Source organism: Erythrolamprus reginae, chromosome 9 (genome assembly GCF_031021105.1).
Source record: "Erythrolamprus reginae isolate rEryReg1 chromosome 9, rEryReg1.hap1, whole genome shotgun sequence".
Lineage (NCBI taxonomy): Eukaryota > Metazoa > Chordata > Lepidosauria > Squamata > Dipsadidae > Erythrolamprus > Erythrolamprus reginae.
The window spans coordinates 49,885,762-49,904,913 of NC_091958.1; the positions used below are offsets into that span (position 1 = coordinate 49,885,762).

The window sequence follows — 19,152 nt, forward strand, 5'->3', positions numbered from 1 at the left end:
CCCTTATACTATTTTCTGTATTTTATCTTAGGATGGATATATGTTTATCCCAGGCATGTTTAAATTCAGTTACTGTGGATTTACCAACCACGTCTGCTGGAAGTTTATTCCAAGGATCTACTAACGTTGCTTTTGATCTTTCCCCCAACTAACTTCAGATTGTGCCCCCTTGTTCTTGTGTTCACTTTCCTATTAAAAACACTTCCCTCCTGGACCTTATTTAACCCTTTGACATATTTAAATGTTTCGATCACGTCCCCCCTTTTCCTTCTGTCCTCCAGACTATACAGATTGAGTTCATGAAGTCTTTCCTGATACGTTTTACGCTTAAGACCTTCCACCATTCTTGTAGCCCGTCTTTGGACCCGTTCAATTTTATCCATATCTTTTTGTAGGTGAGATGTACTTATGATCGATCCCCTTTTGTGACCTTCCCACCAGCAAAGTTCAGGGGTGGGAAGCCAGATTCTCTCCACAGCCATATGATTCACTTAATGACGGCAGTAATTTGCTTAACAACTGGCAAAAAAAAAAGTTGCAAAATGGGACGCAACTCACTAACCCGTGTTTGCTCAGCAATGGAAATATTGGGCTGAGTTGCGGTTGTAAGTTGAGGACTTCTTGCATGTCTTTTCTATCCATACAATTTATGGCAGTGGCCAATACAGGGGTGGCACACCCACCTTTTGCAAACTCCCCCCTCCCCGCGACGTTCTAAGTGTTTTCATAACCCCTCGAAAAGAGCCCTGCTAGCAATTCTTGTTGGTACAAATTTGCCTCCCGTAATTTGTTGTTCTGCTAAAATTAATATGGGGGTGAGGGAGAAATCTCACCAAATGCAGCCAGAAGAAATATTAGCAACAGATGTTTTTTATTATCGTACGAAAGCTTTCGTTTACGAGCAAATTAAGTGGCAGAGAGCTGCAGGAAAGCTGTGTTGAGACCCCAAATTGCATCCAGTAAAATTCCATTATAACTCCCAATCACTTAATAGCTTTCAATCCGTAAGCTGACATTCGCTCCCAAATTAGCTCCATCTTGGCAATTACATGTTTGCGCGCTCGTCGTATTTTTAAATGGTTTAATTTAGCTGTTTTCAGACACAGAGCAACGGGGAGTCGGTGCAAGAAATATGGAAATTTGCATGCCGTTCGGAGCGTGTTTCTAAATTCTGGGGTTTTATTTTTTCCTTTTTTGTCGCCATTCCAGTTAAAATGTCTGCATTTTACACACACAAAAATGGGAGTGTTCTTTTTTAAAAATTTATTTATTTATTCTTTGTCCAATATACAATATATATGGAAGAGAATAGACATTAAGTAATATATATAAAGATAGAAAGTAAAAAAGAAGAGAAGTAGATGGGAGGGAGAGAATATATATGATATAAGAGATAAGGAGAGAATATATGATATATATATATATATATATATATATATAGAGAGAGAGAGAGAGAGAGAGAGAGAGTTAGATAAGGAGAGAATATGTATGATATATAAGATAAGGGAAGACAATTGGACAATTGGAAGACCACCGCACATTCCTTACGCAGGGTCCAAGGTCAATTGAGCAAATGAAGACGCCAGTGAATCCCTGCACCGGATTGGTCCACGTGATTGCACTTGTGGGTATGGCGGTGTGAGCTAACCTTAACTTGGATGGGGAACTGAAGATGATTTAGTATTGGAATGAATTGCCACGAATCCAACATGGCATTTATTTATTTGTTTGTTTGTTTACTTATTTATTTACTTATTTATTTATTTATATTTTGTCCAATACATAATACACATTGAACAGAAAGATATGTAATAATATAAGTAAAGAAAAGAATAGAAGATAAGATATAAAAATATAGGTGAACATATTTGAAAGGAAGAAAAGATAAATGAGATAAGGAGAGACAATTGGACAGGGGACGGAAGGCACACTGGTGCACTTATGCACGCCCCTTACTGGCCTCTTAGGAACCTGGAGAGGTCAATCGTGGATAGTCTAAGGGAAAAATGTTGGGGGTTAGGGGTTGACACTACTGAGTCGGGTAATGAGTTCCACGCTTCGACAACTTGATTGTTATAGTCATATTTTTTACAGTCAAGTTTGGAGCGGTTAATATTAAGTTTGAATCTGTTGAGTGCTCTTGTGTTGTTGCGGTTGAAGCTGAAGTAGTTGTTGACCGGAAGGACGTTGCGGCATATGATCTTGTGGGCAATACTTAAATCGTGTTTTAGGCGCCCCAGTTCTAAGCTTTCTAGACCCAGGATAGTTAGTCTATTTTCTTGCCAGTATTTAAATCTCCCTGCCTTTTCTGGTTACAGTTTCGGAGGCTCGGGTTTGAAAGTAGAAAATGGTTCTTGAGAAGAGGCAAAAAAAAATTTGAACACCTAGTTCTTATCTAGAAAAATTTGTAAGCAGAGGCATTCTTAGGTAGAGGTACCACTGTGGTGTTAAGAAGTCTGTGAGTAATTCTGCTTTGGAAACTTTGTTTTGAAACCTTGCTTATCAGTTCTGCCACTGAATTTTGGCAGCCAAAGGACATTCCTTGTGTTCTAATTTATGTTTTTCAACAAAAATGATTGTACAATAGACTATTTCATTTCAAAACCCTGTGTCTGCGCCTTAATTGGAAGTTAATTGCTCCTCCTTTGCTGTGTTAGACAGAACAATGGCTAAGCACTTTGGCTTGCTGGGTGAAAGTAGTCCTCATTTTGCAATGACAATTGGGCCAGTAAGCAAAGTGGACACTTAAGCTGAAACTGCCACTATCTTTATGATCTCATTTCAGCTTCGCTTTACAGACCTGCAATGGTCATAAAGGTGAGGATTGGCTACTTCTGTTGTGTCATGTTCTCCTTGTATGCTCAATAATAAATAAAATTGAAGACGTCCAAAGACCGGCTACAAAAATGGTGGAAGGTTTTAAGCCTAAAACTTTATCAGGAAAGATTTAATGGACTCAATGTGTATAGTCTGGAGCAGTGATTTCAACCTTTTTTGAGCTGCTGCACATTTTTTACATATACAAAATCATGGGGCACATTGAGCAGGGGGGAGTGGGGGGGGCTAAAAAAGTTTGGACAAAAAAATTATCTCTCTCTCTTCCTCCCTTTCGTTCTATTTCTCTCCCTCTTTCTCTCTTCCTTCCTCTCTCTCTCCATCCCTCTTTTTCTCTCTTCCTTCCGTCCTCTCTTTTTTGCTCTTTCTATCTTTCCCTCCTTCCCTGCCTTTCTTTCTCTCTCTCTCTCTTGCTTTCTTTCTCTCTCTTTTGCTTTCTCTCTCTCTTTCTTTCTTTCTCTCTCTCTCTTGCTTTCTTTCTCTCTCTTGCTGAGCTTCGCGGCACACCTGACCATGTCTCGCGGCACACTAGTGTGCCACGGCACACTGGTTGAAAAACACTGGTCTGGAGGACAGAAGGGAAAGGGGGCACATGATTGAAACATTTAAATACGTTAAGGGTTCAATAAGGTTCAGAAGGGAAGTGTTTTTAATAGGAAAGCGAACCCAAGAACAAGGGGGCACAGTCTGAGGTTAGTTGGGGGAAAGATGAGAAGCAACCTGAGAAAACATTATTTGACTGAAAGAGTAGTAGATCCTTGGAACAAACTTCCAGCAGACGTGGTTGGTAAATCCACAGAAACTGAATTTAAGCATGCCTGGGATAAACATAGATCCATCCTAAGATAAAATACAGGAAATAGAATAAGGGCAGACTAGATGGACCATGAGGCCTTTTTCTGCAGTCCACCGTCTATGTTTCTATGTAAGTCTTCATTTATCTCTCAAAACCCGGAGACATTAACACCTGGCTAGATTTTCCCTTTGCAAAAGAGACATCTGGAAATGCAGGCCGGGAAGGTTCCGTCAGATTTATTCTCGATCTGACTGCTGCTTTTGCACAGACAGAGACCCACCCTTGCTGATGATAACTGAGATTAAAAACTCTCTTCTTTCAGCATAGGTCTGTAGAGCTACGCTGTAATTTTCGGAGCGCGACAAGCCTTCTTGTTTTTCAAACCAAGCTTTGATGTCCGTCCGTCCCCCTCCCGACTCCGACGGACCCAGTATGTCTCTGCATACACGTTTGCGTGAGAATGAGCGAGCCGCTATTTATACGCAGACACCTGTTCTCGGCCAAGCCGGCTGATGGAAGCTCTTGAGAACTTTGGGGTTTCTCTTGCATGGAGGGAGGGAGGGAGGGAGGGAGGAAGGATAAAAAAAAGAAAAGGAAGAAGGGAGGAAAAGAGATTGTGGGGGCAACAATTCAAAGTGTTGGTTATGACCTATAAAGCCCTTCATGGCACCGGACCAGATTATCTCAGGGACCGCCTTCTGCTGCACGAATCCCAGCGACCAGTTAGGTCCCACAGAGTGGCTCTTCTCCGGGTCCTGTCAGCTAAACAATGCCGCTTGGCGGGACCCAGGGGAAGAGCCTTCTCTGTGGCGGCCCCGGCCCTCTGGAACCAACTCCCCCCAGAGATTAGAATTGCCCCCACCCTCCTTGCCTTTCGTAAGTTACTTAAAACCCACCTCTGCCGTCAGGCATGGGGGAACTGAGATACTCTTTCCCCCTAGGCCTTTACAATTTTATGCATGGTATGTCTGAATGTATGTTTGGTTTTTACTTTAATGGGTTTTTAATTGGTTTTACTATTGGCTTATTGTGTATACTGTTCTATTATTGTTGTTAGCCGCCCTGAGTCTCCGGAGAGGGGCGGCATACAAATCCAATAAATCAAATCAAATCAAATATGCTGGCTCTGTTAAAAAGTGCTATTGCTAACATGCTGTTATGCCCCTTGTTAAAAGGGCACGATAAATAAACGTTTATTGTTGTTGTTGTTGTTGTTGAAGTTTTCTCATAGCATAGAAACACTTTCCACATACACAAACACACCCATATTATCAGTGGGCGATACTAAATATAATTCCCTGCACCGCATCCGAACGGCGATGCAGTCATTCCACTTCCTAGCTCTGCTGCCTTCTGATAAAGACCAAAAATATTAGAAATGCTTGCCAAACAGAACAGAGGAGGGTAATTCTAGATGCAGGGGGTCTCCAAGCCCCACAACTTTTAAGACTGGTGGACCTCAACTCCCAGAATTTCCCCAACCTGGCGTGGCATGGCTGGCTGGGGAATTCTGGGAGTTGAAGTCCACCAGTCTTAAAAGTTGCCATGTTTGGTGACTCCTGCTCTAGTCAAAGCTCTCTGGATTTCCTCAACACATCAGTGTGTGTGTGTGTGTACACAAGCGTGTGTCCCACTTATAGGTTTTTGCGATTCCAAGGCAACATTCTAGATGAATCAACCTCACCTACAAAAAGAGATTGATAAAACTGAACGGGTCCAAAGACGGGCTATAAAAATGGTGGAAGGTCTTAAATATAAAACGTATCAGGAAAGACTTCATGAACTCAATCTGTAGAGTCTGGAGGACAGAAGGAAAAGGGGGGACACGATCGAAACATTTAAATATGTGAAAGGGTTCAATAAGGCTCAGGAGGGAAGTGTTTTTAATAGGAAAGTGAACCCAAGAACAAGGGGGCACAATCTGAGGTTAGTTGGGGGAAAGATCAGAAGCAGCGTGAGAAAATATTATTTTACTTGAAACAGTAGCAGATGCTTGGAACAAACTTCCAGCAGACCTGGTTAGTAAATCCACAGGAACTGAATTGAAACATGCCTGGGATTAACAGAGATCCAGCCTAAGATAAAATACAGGAAATACAGTGTTCCCTCGATTTTCGCGGGGGATGCGTTCTGAGACCACCTGCGAAAGTCGAATTTCCGCGAAGTAGAGATGCGGAAGTAAATACGCTATTTTTGGCTATGAACAGTATCACAAGCCTTCCCGTAACACTTTAAACCCCTAAATTGCAATTTCCCATTCCCTTAGAAACCATTTAGATTATTACTCACCATGTTTATTTATTAAAGTTTATTAAAAAAATATTTATTAAAGGCAGACCTAAATTTGGCGATGACACATGACGTCATCGGGCAGGAAAAACCGTGGTACAGTATAGGGAAAAAACCCGCGAAGTATTTTTTAATTAATATTTTTGAAAAACCGTGGTATAGACTTTTTGCGAAGTTCGAACCCGCGAAAATTGAGGGAACACTGTAATATAAAGGCAGATTAGATGGACCAGGAGGTCTTTTTCTGCTGTCAATCTTCTAGGTTTCTAGATGTCTGCAGGCCCATTGTTACTCGCTACTCTCTCTTCAGTGCCGTAAAACACATGTTCAAAATGATTTTGGCCATGCGGGCAACGGAGCTGGCATTTAATTAAACTTTCTGCGCTGGGTGAAAAACACCCTCCAGCTTGAACCAGATCCTCTGTTGTGGTAGGTCAGGGCTGGACAAAGTCTCCATTGTGTTTTCCCAGGGAGCTTACACAAAAGTTCCTTTCAGTAGCTGCCGGTCTTGTTTGCTCTGAAGATGCACCCTTGGTGTAAATAAAAACCCCAAAACCAAATAAGACGTCATACCATCCAGACAGCTTTGGGTTCCCTTGTATTAAAAGCAGCGTGGAGAGGAATCTTATTTTAAAACCTCACTTGTTAAAAAATCTGAATCGGGCTTTTAAAATGTTAATGGGTATGTGTTTTTTATCTCTCTGTGTTCAATTCCATTGAATTTAACTTTTAATGTGCTTCCTTAAATGTGTATATTAACTTGGAACCTAATTGCTAATTGTATTCTGTTTGGTAGGTTAATTTGAGACAAGAGGCTAGGGAAGTGAATTCTCTCTGAAAAAGTATAGTTTTTGTTCGCTTTTGATCAACAGTAGGGTTCTTTTTTTAAAAGAAAAGAATGTGCATCTCTATTACCATGTTTTCCCCAAAATAAGGATGCTTGGCTGCATAGCTAGAGGTATTACAAGCAGGAAGAGGGAGATTGTGATCCACTTATATAGAGCGCTGGTGAGACCACATTTGGAGTACTGTGTTCAGTTCTGGAGACCTCACCTACAAAAAGATATTGACAAAACTGAACGGGTCCAAAGAAGGGCTACAAGAATGGTGGAAGGTCTTAAGCATAAAACGTATCAGGAAAGACTTCACGAACTCAATCTGTATAATCTGGAGGACAGAAAGGAAAGAGGGGACATGATCGAAACATTTAAATATGTCAAAGGGTTAAATAAGGTCCAGGAGAGAAGTGTTTTTAATAGGAAAGTGAACACAAGAACAAGGGGACACAATCTGAAGTTAGTCGGGGGAAAGATCAAAAGCAACGTGAGAAAATATTATTTCACTGAAAGAGTAGTAGATCCTTGGAACAAACTTCCAGCAGACGTGGTTGATAAATCCACAGTAACTGAATTTAAACATGCCTGGGATAAACATATATCCATTGTAAGATAAAATACAGGAAATAGTATAAGGGCAGACTAGATGGACCATGAGGTCTTTTTCTGCCATCAGTCTTCTATGTTTCTATGTTTCTATAAGACCCTGTCTTATATTTTTGAACCCCGGAATAAGTGCTTGGCCTTATTTTTGGGGAGGTCTTATTATTTTTGGGGTACATGGAGATCCTCTTGCCATCTTACCTGATTTTCGGCTCTGTCTCTCTAACCCAAACCTCAGGAAATGGCAGGGACCGGCTGCGCGTGTGGTTAAATATTTTTGGGGAGGGCTTATTTTAGGGGAAGGGTTTATTTTCGGAGGAGGGCTTATTTTCAGGGGATGTCTTTTTTTCGGGGAAGCACAGTAATAGAGGTGTGTTTGTGTACGCGTGGAGAGGGAGACACACACACAGAGAAAGAAAATGTACCTCTTTTTAATCTCGTCTTTGCTGTAATATTTCATAATATTAGCTTGTATTTATTTGTGCTGTGTTGTTTAGATTGTTATGGCTACTTTGTTTTATAGTGTTGTGTTGACATCTATCGCTGTCTAGGAACAAAATAAATATTTATGGTTCTTCCTTGTTTGCTTCTTCTGTTTCAAGAAAAGCGTGTGCTTTTTAGCAATGACACAATTGTCATTCGTTCATAATTCAACTTCAGTTTCCACCTTATGTTGTTCTCTTTTAACTGTGCATGGCTGGCCGTGGAATTCTGGGAGTTGCAGTCCACAGGTGCTAAAGCGGCTGAGGTTGGCATCCCTGGGCTGAAGGTTATTGGTGGACTAGTAGTTGCAAACTAGACTGAGATGCAATGGGGGAAAAGTCCTGAAAGCTTTTGATTCTCTCCTTCGGTATATTAGTGCCAAAGGAACCCTATGACCCCTCCGAAGATGAGCTCAGTTGGTAGGTCTCCAAGGTGAAGGAGGTGGGTCCTTTATCAGCTTTCTCAGGACTCTTCTTCCTTCCTGTTTATTAGGCCTCCTCCTCCTCCTTCCTCCTCTTTTCCTCCTCCTCCTTCCCTTTTCCTCCTCCTCTTTTTCTTCTCCTTCTCCTCTTCCCCTCTTCCTTCTTCTTCCTCCTCCTCTTCCTCTTTTTCTTCTCTTCTTCCCCTTCCTCTTCTCCTCTTCTTCCTCTTTTTCCCCTCCCCCTCTCCCCCTTTTCCTCCCCTTCTTCCTCCTCTTCATCTTTCTCCTCCTCCTCCTTCCTCCTCTTCTGCTTCTTCCTACTTTTTTCCTCTTCCCCTTCCTCTTCCCCTCCTCCTCCCCTCTTCCCCTTCCTCTCCTCGTTCTTCTCCTCCCCCCTCCTCCTCTTTCCTCTTCTTCCTCCTTCCTCTTCTCCTCCTCTTCCTCCCCCCTCTCTCCTCTTTTTCCTCTTTTTCTCCTCCTCATCTCCCCTTCCTCTTCTCCTCCTCTTCCTCCTCCTCCTCCTCTTCCTCTTTTTCTCCTCCTCTCCCCCTTCCTCTTCTCTTCCTCCTCCTCCTCCCCCCTCCTCATTCTTCTTCTTACTCTTCTCCTTCTCCTCCTTCCTCTTTTTCTTCTCCTCCTCTCCTCCTTCCTCTTCTTCCTCTTTCCTCTTCTTCCTCTTCTCTTTCTCTTCCTCCCCCCTCCTTCCTCTTCTTCCTCTTTTTCTCCTCATCTCCCCCTTCCTCTTCCCCTCCTCCTTCCTCTTCTCTTCTCTTCCTCCTTCCTCTTCTCTTCCTCTTCCTCCCCTCTTTTTCCTCTTTTTCTCCTCATCTCCCCCTTCCTCTTCTCCTCCTCCTCCCCCTCCCCCTTCCTCTTCTCCTCTTCCTCCTCCTCCCCCCTTCTCATTCTTCCTCTCTTCCTCCTCCTCCTCCCCCTTCTCCTTCTTCCTCTTTTTCTCCTCTTCTCCTCTTCCTCCTCTTCCTCTTCTTCCTCCTCCTCCTCCCCCTTCTCCTTCTTCCTCTTTTTCTCCTCTTCTCCCCCTTCCTCTTCTCCTCTTCCTCCTCTTCCTCTTCCTCCTCCTCCCCCTCCTCATTCCTCTTCTTCCTCTTTTTCTCCTCCTCTTCCTCTCTCCCTTCTCCTCCATCTCCTTTGGGTTCTTATACTGAGCAGATGTTCCCAGCACCAGCCCAGTAGAGGAGACAATTTCAACCAGCTGGCCGTGGAGATGAGTCAGAAAAGTCCTCCTTTCCTCCGACACGGGAGAACAGAGCCCTCAAGGAGTTGTTGGCCTTCACCCCAACTTGCTCCTTGCCAAGCAAACCCCGGCCAGTGGTTGTGTCCGTGTCTTCGCTTTGGGGGAGTTGAAATAGTTTCCTTGCTGGGAAACCTCAGAGCCGAAAGCTCAGCGCTCTTTCCACTCCAGAGTCATTCCGGGAAGCCTCTCTCTTTCTTTCCAAGGCATTTAAATATTTACACACTCCACTAATACGCAAACACCAGGGCTACACCTTACCACTGCTTCAGGCGAGACCAGTTCAGGCTCAGTGGCTTAAGCTAAAAATCCTTTGTCCTTAAGCTGACCTGACCAGCCATCTGGCTCAATGTTTGGATATTTGGCTGTTGAAGCCAATTACATAATCCCTCACAAACACCCCCCAAAAGTATAAATTGAAACACACTTATGGCTAGTCCTCGACTTACATATGAAACATAGAAACATAGAAGACTGACGGCAGAAAAAGACCTCATGGTCCATCTAGTCTGCCCTTATACTATTTCCTGTATTTTATCTTACAATGGATATATGTTTATCCCAGGCATGTTTAAATTCAGTTACTGTGGATTTACCAACCACGCCTGCTGGAAGTTTGTTCCAAGGATCTACTACTCTTTCAGTAAAATAATATTTTCTCATGTTGCTTTTGATCTTTCCCCCAACTAACTTCAGATTGTGTCCCCTTGTTCTTGTGTTCACTTTCCTATTAAAAACACTTCCCTCCTGGACCTTATTTAACCCTTTAATATATTTAAATGTTTCGATCATGTCCCCCCTTTTCCTTCTGTCCTCCAGACTAATCTCCTTACAACCCTTCATTTAGCAACTGTTCAAAGTTGCGACGGCATTGAGAAAAGTGACCGATGACCCTTTTCCACACTTACGAACCCCTTGTTCCCCCTTGTTCTTGTCTTCACTTTCCTATTAAAAACACTTCCCTCCTGAACCTCATTTAAGCCTTTGACCTATTTAAATGTTTCCATCATGTCCCCCCTTTCCCCTTCTGTCCTCCAGACCAGTGTTCCCCAACCTTGGCAACTTGAAGATATCTGGACTTCAACTCCCAGAATTCCCCAGCCAGCATTCGCTGGCTGTGGAATTCTAGGAGTTGAAGTCCAAATATCTTCAAGTTGCCAAGGTTGGGGAACACTGCTTCAGACTATACAGATTGAGTTCATGAAGTCTTTCCCGATCAGTTTAGAATAGAATAGAATAGAATAGAATAGAATTTTTATTCGCCAAGTGTGATTGGACACACAAGGAATTTGTCTTGGTGCAGATGCTCTCAGGGTACATAAAATAAAATATACATTTATCAAGAATCATGGGGTACGACACTTAATGATTGTCATAGGGGTCAAATAAGCAATGAAGAAGCAATATTAATAAAAATCTTAGGATATACGCAACAAGTTACAGTCATACAGTCAACATGGGAGGAAATGGGTGATAGGAATGATGAGAAAAACTAGTAGAATAGAAGTGTAGATTTACTAGAAAGTCTGACAGTGTTGAGGGAATTATTTGTTTAGTAGAGTGATGGCGTTCGGAAAAAAACTGTTCTTGTGTCTAGTTGTCTTGGTGTGCAGTGCTCTGTAGCGACGTTTTGAGGGTAGGAGTTGAAACAATTTGTGTCCAGGATGTGAGGGGTCAGTAAATATTTTCCCCGCCCTCTTTTTGACTCGTGCAGTATACAGGTCCTCAATGGAAGGCAGGTTGGCAGCAATTGCTTTTTCTGCAGTTCTGATTCTCCTCTGAAGTCTGTGTCGGTCCTGTTGGGTTGCAGCACCAAACCAGACAGTTACAGAGGTGCAGATGACAGACTCAATGATTCCTCTGTAGAACTGTATCAGCAGCTCCTTGGGCAGTTTGAGCTTCCTGAGCTGGCGCAGAAAGAACATTCTTTGTTGTGCTTTTTTGATGATGTTTTTGATGTTAGGGGACCATTTTAGGTCTTGAGATATTTCATGCTTAAGTCCTTCCACCATTTGTGTCGCCCGTCTTTGGACCCGTTCAATTTTATCAACCTCTTTTGGTATTTTATTTAAAATCGAATCCACCCTGTCCAGAAGATGGAGGAAGCCCAATTGAAGCAGGCAGAGGCATTTAGGAAGTCACCTGCTTCCCGAACGTCTTGTTCATGAACGCCCGCATCGTCTAACTCTGTCCGCCCGCATGTGTGTCGTTTCAGGTGCCCTCACCGTTGGCCTTGTGCGACAGTGTCAAACCATCCATGGACGTGACAGGACCTGCATTCCTCCACGGCTGCCTCCGGAGTGGATCACCACGTTGTTTTTTATCATCATGGGGATCATTTCACTGACTGTCACCTGTGGCTTGCTGGTGGCTTCTCACTGGCGACGGGAAGCGACGAAATACGCCCGCTGGATAGCCTTCGCCGGAAGTAAGTCTCTGTTTCTCCGCGCAGCAGGCCAAAGAGGGAAGGTTGCGTTTGGGGAAAACCAGCGCCTCCGTCCGACGGCGGGTTTCAAAGATTTCCCGCTACCGCTTCGGTGGGCATGGCCGACTTGATGTATGTTAGTAAGTCTTGGTTCGAAACTTTCAGCATACATTAAGCAGAGTTGTTGTGGATGTAGGTAATGTGGCGAGGGGGGCGTTTGCCCAGGTTGGCCTGGTGCACCAGTTGCGGCCCTATCTGGACCGGGAGTCACTGCTCACAGTCACTCACGCCCTCATCACCTCGAGGTTCAACTACTGTAACGCTCTCTACATGGGGCTACCTCTGAAAAGTGTTCGGAAACTTCAGATCGTGCAGAATGCAGCTGCGAGAGCAACCATGGGCTTTCCCAAATATGCCCATGTTACTCCAACACTCCGCAATCTGCATTGGTTGCCGATCAGTTTCTGGTCACAATTCAAAGTGTTGGTTATGACCTATAAAGCCCTTCATGGCACCGGACCAGATTATCTCAGGGACCACCTTCTGCTGCACGAATCCCAGCGACCAGTTAGGTCCCACAGAGTGGGCCTTCTCCGGGTCCCGTCAACTAAACAATGCCGCTTGGCGGGACCCAGGGGAAGAGCCTTCTCTGTGACGGCCCCGGCCCTGTGGAACCAGCTCCCCCCAGATATCAGAGTTGCCCCCACCCTCCTTGCCTTTCGCAAGCTCCTTAAAACCCACCTATGTCGTCAGGCATGCGGGAATTGAAATTTTTTCCCTTCCCCCTAGGCTTATAGAATTTACACATGGTATGCTTGTTTGTATGATTGGTCTCTTAAATTGGGGTTTTTTAGATTATTTTTTAATATTAGATTTGTTACATTGTTTTCTTTATTGTTGTTAGCCGCCCCGAGTCTTCGGAGAGGGGTGGCATACAAATCTAATAAGTAAGTAAGTAAGTAAGTAAAAGTAAGTAAGTAAGTAAGTAAGTAAGTAAGTAAGTAAGTAAGTAAGTAAGTAAGTAAGTAAGTAAATAAATAAATAAATAAATAAATAAATAAATAAATGTGGGTTAGCCAGACTTAGTATCAATGTATATCGATGACTCAGACTTAGTATCAATGTATATACAACAATATTATTATTTACAAATATACAGAATCAATAATATAACTCTTAATAGTTTACAAACCACACACAGCAAGAATAATACAGCTCACAGGCAAAGATATCTCTAACAAAGTAACTCCCCCCCCAAAGGGAACGGTGCTGGCGCCCTCTTATGGCCAATCAGTAATATTTCCTTAAAGATACAGTCTTTATATTCTACAGACTAACATTGTTAGTTTACTGTACGGCAACACCCAAGTAGGTTGCGTACCATGTACTAACAATGTCACTCACATCCACTTAGTCGCATGACCGCCCACCCCACTTAGCCACCTACCCATAGGAAAAGGTAGGAAATTTATTGGAATTTCCACCTATCTACCCCTAACTTCCCTTTGCCAATCACCCATTTCCCCTCTTTTAGTAGCCCTGGCCCTACCCCCATGCCCCCCCCCCTCTTCTTTGTTCGGGCTGCTTACCTTCCACAGCTGCTGGTCCGGAAGGCAAGCTGATTGGAGTTTTCGCTGACCCCTAGCTAGCTGCTGATACAAAGGAGTCTTCCAGGCCACCAGCTGCTGAAAAATACCAGAAATAGTGCAAAAAGCTGCCATGAAAGAAGGGAGGGAGAAAGGAAGGAAGGAAGGAGGGAAGGAAGAGAGAGTGAAAGAAAAAGAAAAAAGAAAGAAAGAAAGAGGGAAGAAGGAAGGAAGAGAGAGAGAAAGAAAAAGAAAGGAAGGAAGAGGAAGGAAAGAAGGAAGGAAGGAAGAGAGAGTGAAAGAAAAAGAAAAAAGGAAGAAAGAAAGAAAGAAAGAAAGAAAAAGGAAAGAAGGAAGGGAGAGAGAAAGAAAAAAGGAAGAAAGAAAGAAGAAAGAAAGAAAGAGGAAGGAAGAGAGAGAGAGAAAGAGGAAGGAAGGGAGAGAGAAAGAAAGAAAAAGAAAAAAGGAAGAAAGAAGAAAGAAAGAGGAAGGAAGGAAGAGAGAGAGAAAGGAAAAGAAAGGAATGAAGGAAGGGAGAGTGAAATAAAAAGAAAAAAGGAAGAAAGAAAGAAAAAAGAAAAAGAAAGAGGAAAGAAGGAAGGAAGAGAGAGAGAAAGAAAAAGAAAGGAAGGAAGAGGAAGGAAGGAAGAGAGTGAAAGAAAAAGAAAAAAGGAAGAAAGAAAGAAAAAAGAAAAAGAAAGAGGAAATAAGGAAGGAAGAGAGAGAAAGAAAAAGAAAGAGGAAAGAAGGAAGAGAGAGAGAAAGAAAAAGAAAGGAAGGAAGAGGAAGGAAGGAAGAGAGAGTGAAAGAAAAAGAAAAAAGAAAGAAAGAAGAGAGAGAGAAAGAAAAAGAAGGGAAGGAAGAGGAAGGAAAGAAGGAAGGGAGAGAGAAAGAAAAAGAAAAAAGGAAGAAAGAAAGAAAAAAGAAAGAAAGAAAGAGGAAAGAAGGAAGGAAGAGAGAGAGAAAGAGGAAGGAAGGAAGGAAGGATAGCAATAGCACTTCGACTTATATACCGCTTCACAGTGCTTTTCAGAGTCAGCCTCTTTCCCCCGCCACAATTTGGGTCCTCATTTTACCCACCTTGGAAAAATCGAAGGCCGAATCACCCTGGAGCCTGGTGAGATTTGAACTGCCAAACTGCTGGTAATCGGCAGTGAGCAGAAGATATAGATAGTCCTCCGCCTATGTCCACAACGGGGACTAGGATTTCTGTTACTAAACAAGTCAGTTCTGACAAGTTGAAGTCCTGACATCGAGTTGGGAATGTTGAAAAATATTGGCCGTTACTGTTTAAGAAAACGCTGAAAAACACGTACAGGTGGGTCCTCGACTTACAACCGCAATTCACCCCTCAAATTTCTGTTGCTGAGCAAGACATTTGTGAAGTGCTCCGTTTTACGACCTTTCTTGCCGCATTTTTAAAGTGGATCACTGGAGTTGTGAAGTTAGTCACACGCTTGTGAAATGAACCAATGGCTTCCCCATTGACTTTGCTGGTCAGGAGGTCGTAAAAAGGGGACCATCTGACTCCAGGACACTGCGGCCCGTCATAAGTACGAGTCAGTTGCCAACCGTCTGAATTTTGATCACACGACCAGGAGGATTCTGCAGTGGTGGAAAGTGCGAAAAACTGTTATTAAATCCACTGCCATTGCAACTTCAAACGGTCACTGAATGAATGATTGTAAGTCGAGAACTACCTGTACTTTCAGCCATCATGTAATATTTTCCGCTAATCTGATTTTTTTGTCTCCCTCTCTCTCTTTCTCTCCCCCTCCTTCTTTCTTGTTCCTTCCTTCTTCCTTCCCTCCCTTGTTCTCACAAAATCTTCCTTCCTTCCTTCCTTCCTTCTTCCTTCCCTCCCTTGTTCTCACAAAATCTTCCTTCCTTCCTTCCTTCCTTCTTCCTTCCCTCCCTTGTTCTCACAAAATCTTCCTTCCTTCCTTCCTTCCCTCCCTCCCTCCCTTCCTCCCTCCCTCCTTCCCTCCCTCCCTTGTTCTCACAAAACCTTCCTTTCTTTCTCCCTCCTTTCCCTCCTACCTTATTTCCTCCCTCCCTCCTTCCTTCCTTCCTTCCTTCCTTCCTCCTTCTCCCTCCCTCGTTCTCATAAAATCTTCCTTCCCTCCCTCCCTCCCCCCCTTCCTTCTTTCCTCCTTTCCTTCCTTTCTTCCTTTCTTCCTTCCTTCTTTCCTCCCTTCCTCCAGTGATCCTTTTCTGTATGGCAGCCTTAATATTCCCCATAGGATTTTACATCAACGAAGTAGGAGGCCAACCGTACAAACTTCCAAACAACACCGTGGTGGGCTCGTCTTACGTACTGTTCGTTTTATCTATTTTCTTTACGATAGTGGGACTTCTGTTTGCTGGCAAAGTGTGTTTACCGGGCTGACGGCCGTCTCCGTACCATTTTTTTGGGGGGGGGGGAAAGAGTTGGGGAGCGGAAGGCCGTGTGGTCGCGAAGGAGACTAGGACGTCGCCTGGCGCATCGGCAGGAAGATGCGAAGGCCGGGCCGCCGTTGCAGTCTTACCGGAAGCGAGGAGGTCTCTTCTGTTCTCACTATGCACTTTGGATTTCTTTTCAAGAAGAAAAACTGTTGTTATTATTATTATTATTATTATAATTATTATTATTCCTTTTTACGGAGAGTCTTTCCCCCATAACCAAAACCAAACAACCACGACTCATCTCGTCAGCATCTGGACGTGGTCGGGTGTGCACTGTGATTGGACCTCGCGTGGAAGAAAAGCCCCCTTTCTCCCCCCGCCCTGCACACTACAACATTATCCCCCCCCCTTTCCCCCCCCCCCTATCTACCCCCGTCCCCGTCCCCTTGGCTCCTTCTGCGTCACCGTACTGTACACACCCACCCACCCTCTCGAAACGATCTGACAATATTGAAAGTCTCCAAAAGTATTTATGCACTTTGATTGGACGGGCGTTTGCCAAGGGCGGGGCTGGGCCTCGCCCGACCTTTCGCGGTTTAGCCTCTTCCTTCTGTGATAGGCAAGAAGCATTTGCCATCAAGCCTTCCCTCTCTTGCCCCCTCCCCTGTGTTACCCACCCACCCACCCCGCCCCGCAGACAAATAATCAGCCTCACCTTCGCTGCAGCCTGGAGCCGGTAGATCAAAAGACAATTTTTGGGGAAACCTGTTACCAAGATCCGTCTCGTTCGCTCATGGTTACTACACTCCCCCCCCACCCCGGTGACTCCCGGTGGGGCCGAGAAATTCTTCCATATGTATTTATATGTGTGTGCGTGTGTGTGTAGGTGTGCATGCGTACGTGTGCGTGTGTGTATTTATATGTATGATGCAGTTTGCCGAATGTCTACTGTGTACGTGTCTTCACACACAAACACGCACATATGTGTACGCGCCGGCCGACACAAGCAAAAACACTGTGGTGTGCGACACTAGGGCTTGCAAAGGAGAAAGGAAAGGAAAGAGGGGGAAAGGAAGAAAGGAAAGAAAGAAAAAAGAAAGAAAGAAGGAAGGAAGGAAAGAAAGGAAAGAAGGAAGGAAATAAAAGAAAGAAAGAAAAAAAGAAGAAAGAAAGAAAGGAAAGAAAGAAAGAAGGAAGGAAAGAAAGAACGGAAAGAAGGAAGGAAAGAAAGAAAGCCATTTCTTTTAAGGCGCATTGGTGAGAAAGTCTTCAGTATACCTCATTCGCTGTAGCAGCCTTTGCTTTTGATAGGTTTTTATGATAAGTACCAACAACTCCATGTCTTTCTAGGTGCAATTTTAAATTAAGCTAAGATCTCTTCCTTCTCCTTCTGCTATTCTTCCTCCTCTTCCTCCGGCTTCCCCTCCTCCTCGATTTGAGTCTTCATAGTCAGAGGTGAGGTCATGTCTTTCTTTTTTGTTTAGAACGCTCTGACCCCAGTGATGGGAAATTCAAGCCAACCATTTAACACATCTCTTAAGCCAGTGTTTCTCAACCTTGGCGGTTTGAAGATGGGCGGACTTCAACTCCCAGAATTCTGGGAGTTGAAGTCCACCCATCTTCAAACCGCCAAGGTTGGGAAACACTGGCTTAAGCGGTGTCAGTCGTGGGAGCCTCTCCTCTTTTATAGGTCTCATTCTTTACATCATCATGGGGTTTGGTCCAGATAATCTGCCCCAAGCATCTCTAATAAAGTTGACCCCAAATAGTGACCAAGCTCTTTTCTCTCCCCCCACCCCCCACTTTGAAAGTATTAACTCTTCTGTCGTTATTCCCCAAAAGAACAAGGTGATCATTGGATAATGCAGGGGGTATTTTTGGTTTTTTTTTTAAATGGCTGGGATATTTTTCTCTCTCTCGTCCCCTTTTGTACATTTGTGGTGTCTATGTGAGTCTTTGCTTGTTTTGGTTGGATGGCAATGAAGTCCTCGTGCTACTTTTAGCCTTTGTGCCGTCCGTCTTCCTGTGTTTTTCCTGTCGGCAGTTCCACCCCTTCCCTTTGGAGCAGATTTCAAAGGCTGCTAAAGACGGTGTGGGCGAGACACCGGTTGCAAGACAATGGCCCACACTAGCTGCACGGTTGGGCAGTGATCACTTTTTCTCTTGGGGTCTTGATATTAAAAACATCTGCCTGTCGTGCTGCATTTTTAAAGGCACAAGCTAGTATGCTTCAGAGCCGTGGCATGATGTTACTAGGATTCGTTGAACAGATGTTTGCACAAAATTGGTGCAAATTGTGGACCCCAAACTTGGCAACTTTAAGACCCCAAACATGGCAATTTTAAGACTTGTGGATTCCAACTCTCAGAATTCCTATGCTGGTTTAGAGAATTCTGGGAGTTTTAAGTCCACAAGACTTAAAGTTGCCATGTTCGAAGACCTCTGTTCTACAGCCTCAATGTTGCACATCATCTGTTGCAGGTTGCCCATTCAGAATTTTGGAAGATGGGCTGGCCAGGCCCTCATCCTTTCCCTCTCCCTTCAATGCACAAATTGCTGTTTCCTACTCTTTGCATCCGGTGCTGAATTCTCTCCTTCGAGCACCCCTTAGAAGAGGTTTACTCCGATTCTCTCTCTGTCTTTTTAAAAATTCTCTTCCCATCTTTCTGGCAAGGACGCACAATAGGATCAGCTAGGTGAGGGGTCTCCAAAGTTGGCCGCTTTAAAATTTGTGGACTTCAACTCCCAGAATTCCCATGCTGGCTGTGGAATTCTGGGGACTTGAAGTTCACAATGGGGCCCATGTTAAAGTTGCAAGGGTGGCTAGCTGAGGGATTCTGGGAGTTGAAGTCCACAGGTCTGAAAGTGGCCAACTTTGGAGATCCCTGAGCTCAGGGGTCCCCAAACTTTTTACACAGGGGGCGACTATAAAAAAACCCCTATGAACAAATCCCTATGCACACTGCACATACCTTATTTAAAGTAAAAAAAACAAAATGGGAACAAATACAATATTTAAAATAAAGAAGAAGTAATAAGTAATTAAGTAATTAATAATTAAATAATAAAGTAATTTATACTTCTTTATTAACAAGTAAATTTAAACTTAAATCAACAAACTCCATTTCTCCTTCCTTCCTTCCTTCCTTCCCTCCTTCCTCTCCACTTCTCTCTTCCCACTTCCTTTTCTCTCATTTGTTTCATTTTCCTCTCCCTCGTTCTTTCCCTCCATCATTTTCTCATT

The 19,152-nt window shown here is 43.7% G+C and overlaps 1 protein-coding gene across 2 annotated transcripts in view; it reads left to right on the top strand.

Annotated features, from left to right (window-relative positions):
• MOSMO (modulator of smoothened) overlaps positions 1 to 19,152 on the top strand; it is a 34,583-nt gene that overhangs the window by 13,770 nt on the left and 1,661 nt on the right. Inside the window, exons 2-3 of one of the 2 annotated variants that reach the window (XR_011559852.1) lie at positions 11,728 to 11,940; positions 15,728 to 17,165. Coding sequence is in view for 1 of the 2 variants with exons in the window: in XM_070761190.1 (XP_070617291.1) it covers positions 11,728 to 11,940; positions 15,728 to 15,912 (398 nt within the window). In the remaining variant the exon portion in view is untranslated. Of the gene's footprint in view, positions 1 to 11,727; positions 11,941 to 15,727; positions 17,479 to 19,152 lie in introns of those variants that run through there. The other variant, XM_070761190.1, reaches the window with a different exon arrangement.